At 28.8% G+C, this 594-nt stretch overlaps 1 protein-coding gene across 1 annotated transcript in view; it reads right to left on the bottom strand.

Annotated features, from left to right (window-relative positions):
• Positions 1 to 594, bottom strand: part of LOC108753312 (UPF0553 protein C9orf64-like) — a 2,699-nt gene that overhangs the window by 1,294 nt on the left and 811 nt on the right. Inside the window, exon 2 of the mRNA XM_018494794.1 lies at positions 324 to 539. Coding sequence (XP_018350296.1) covers positions 324 to 539 — 216 coding nt within the window. The remainder of the gene's footprint in view (positions 1 to 323; positions 540 to 594) is intronic.

Genomic DNA, 594 nt, shown 5'->3' with positions numbered 1-594 from the left:
ATATATATATATATATATATATATATATGTATATAAGATATGTATAATATAAAAAAGAGTGTTAATGTTATCTATTAGCCATGTTCCTATATAAGCCATGTTCCTGTTACATTGTCAGTACCGAAAATATGTGTGACGTAAACTATAGATTTTCAGTATTGGCAGTGTACATTAGAACACGGCCTATATAAAAACAAAACATTATGCCGAGACACGCTAAAAGTATCTCAGAAGAATATTAATACATATATAAATCAGAAAATCTTTATGAATATCATTTAAAGATAAAGAAAATAAAAGTAAAAATACTAAGTTAGACTCACATCGATAGCTCTTTTGATGGCGGCACATAATGCCCAGAATCCTGTGTAATTATTAACTGTCCATTGTTTAGTACTATTTGGTATCCAGAGCGAAAAATTTAATGTGTGCAATAAAAATAGCCAATCTGCAGCTCTAATATCGAAAAAAGAAGGATAGAGCTTGGATAATTGTCGTATAAAGGTATACTTATCATCAGACAGCATGAACTCTACCACCTATTAAAATATATTGTTCAACAGAACTTGCTTTGTTATACAGATTTTAATTGAT

This window comes from Trachymyrmex septentrionalis, unplaced genomic scaffold (assembly GCF_001594115.1).
Source record: "Trachymyrmex septentrionalis isolate Tsep2-gDNA-1 unplaced genomic scaffold, Tsep1.0 scaffold69, whole genome shotgun sequence".
Taxonomy (NCBI): domain Eukaryota; kingdom Metazoa; phylum Arthropoda; class Insecta; order Hymenoptera; family Formicidae; genus Trachymyrmex; species Trachymyrmex septentrionalis.
Note: the sequence above shows the minus strand (reverse complement) of the source record. Positions and strands in the feature narration are given on the sequence as shown.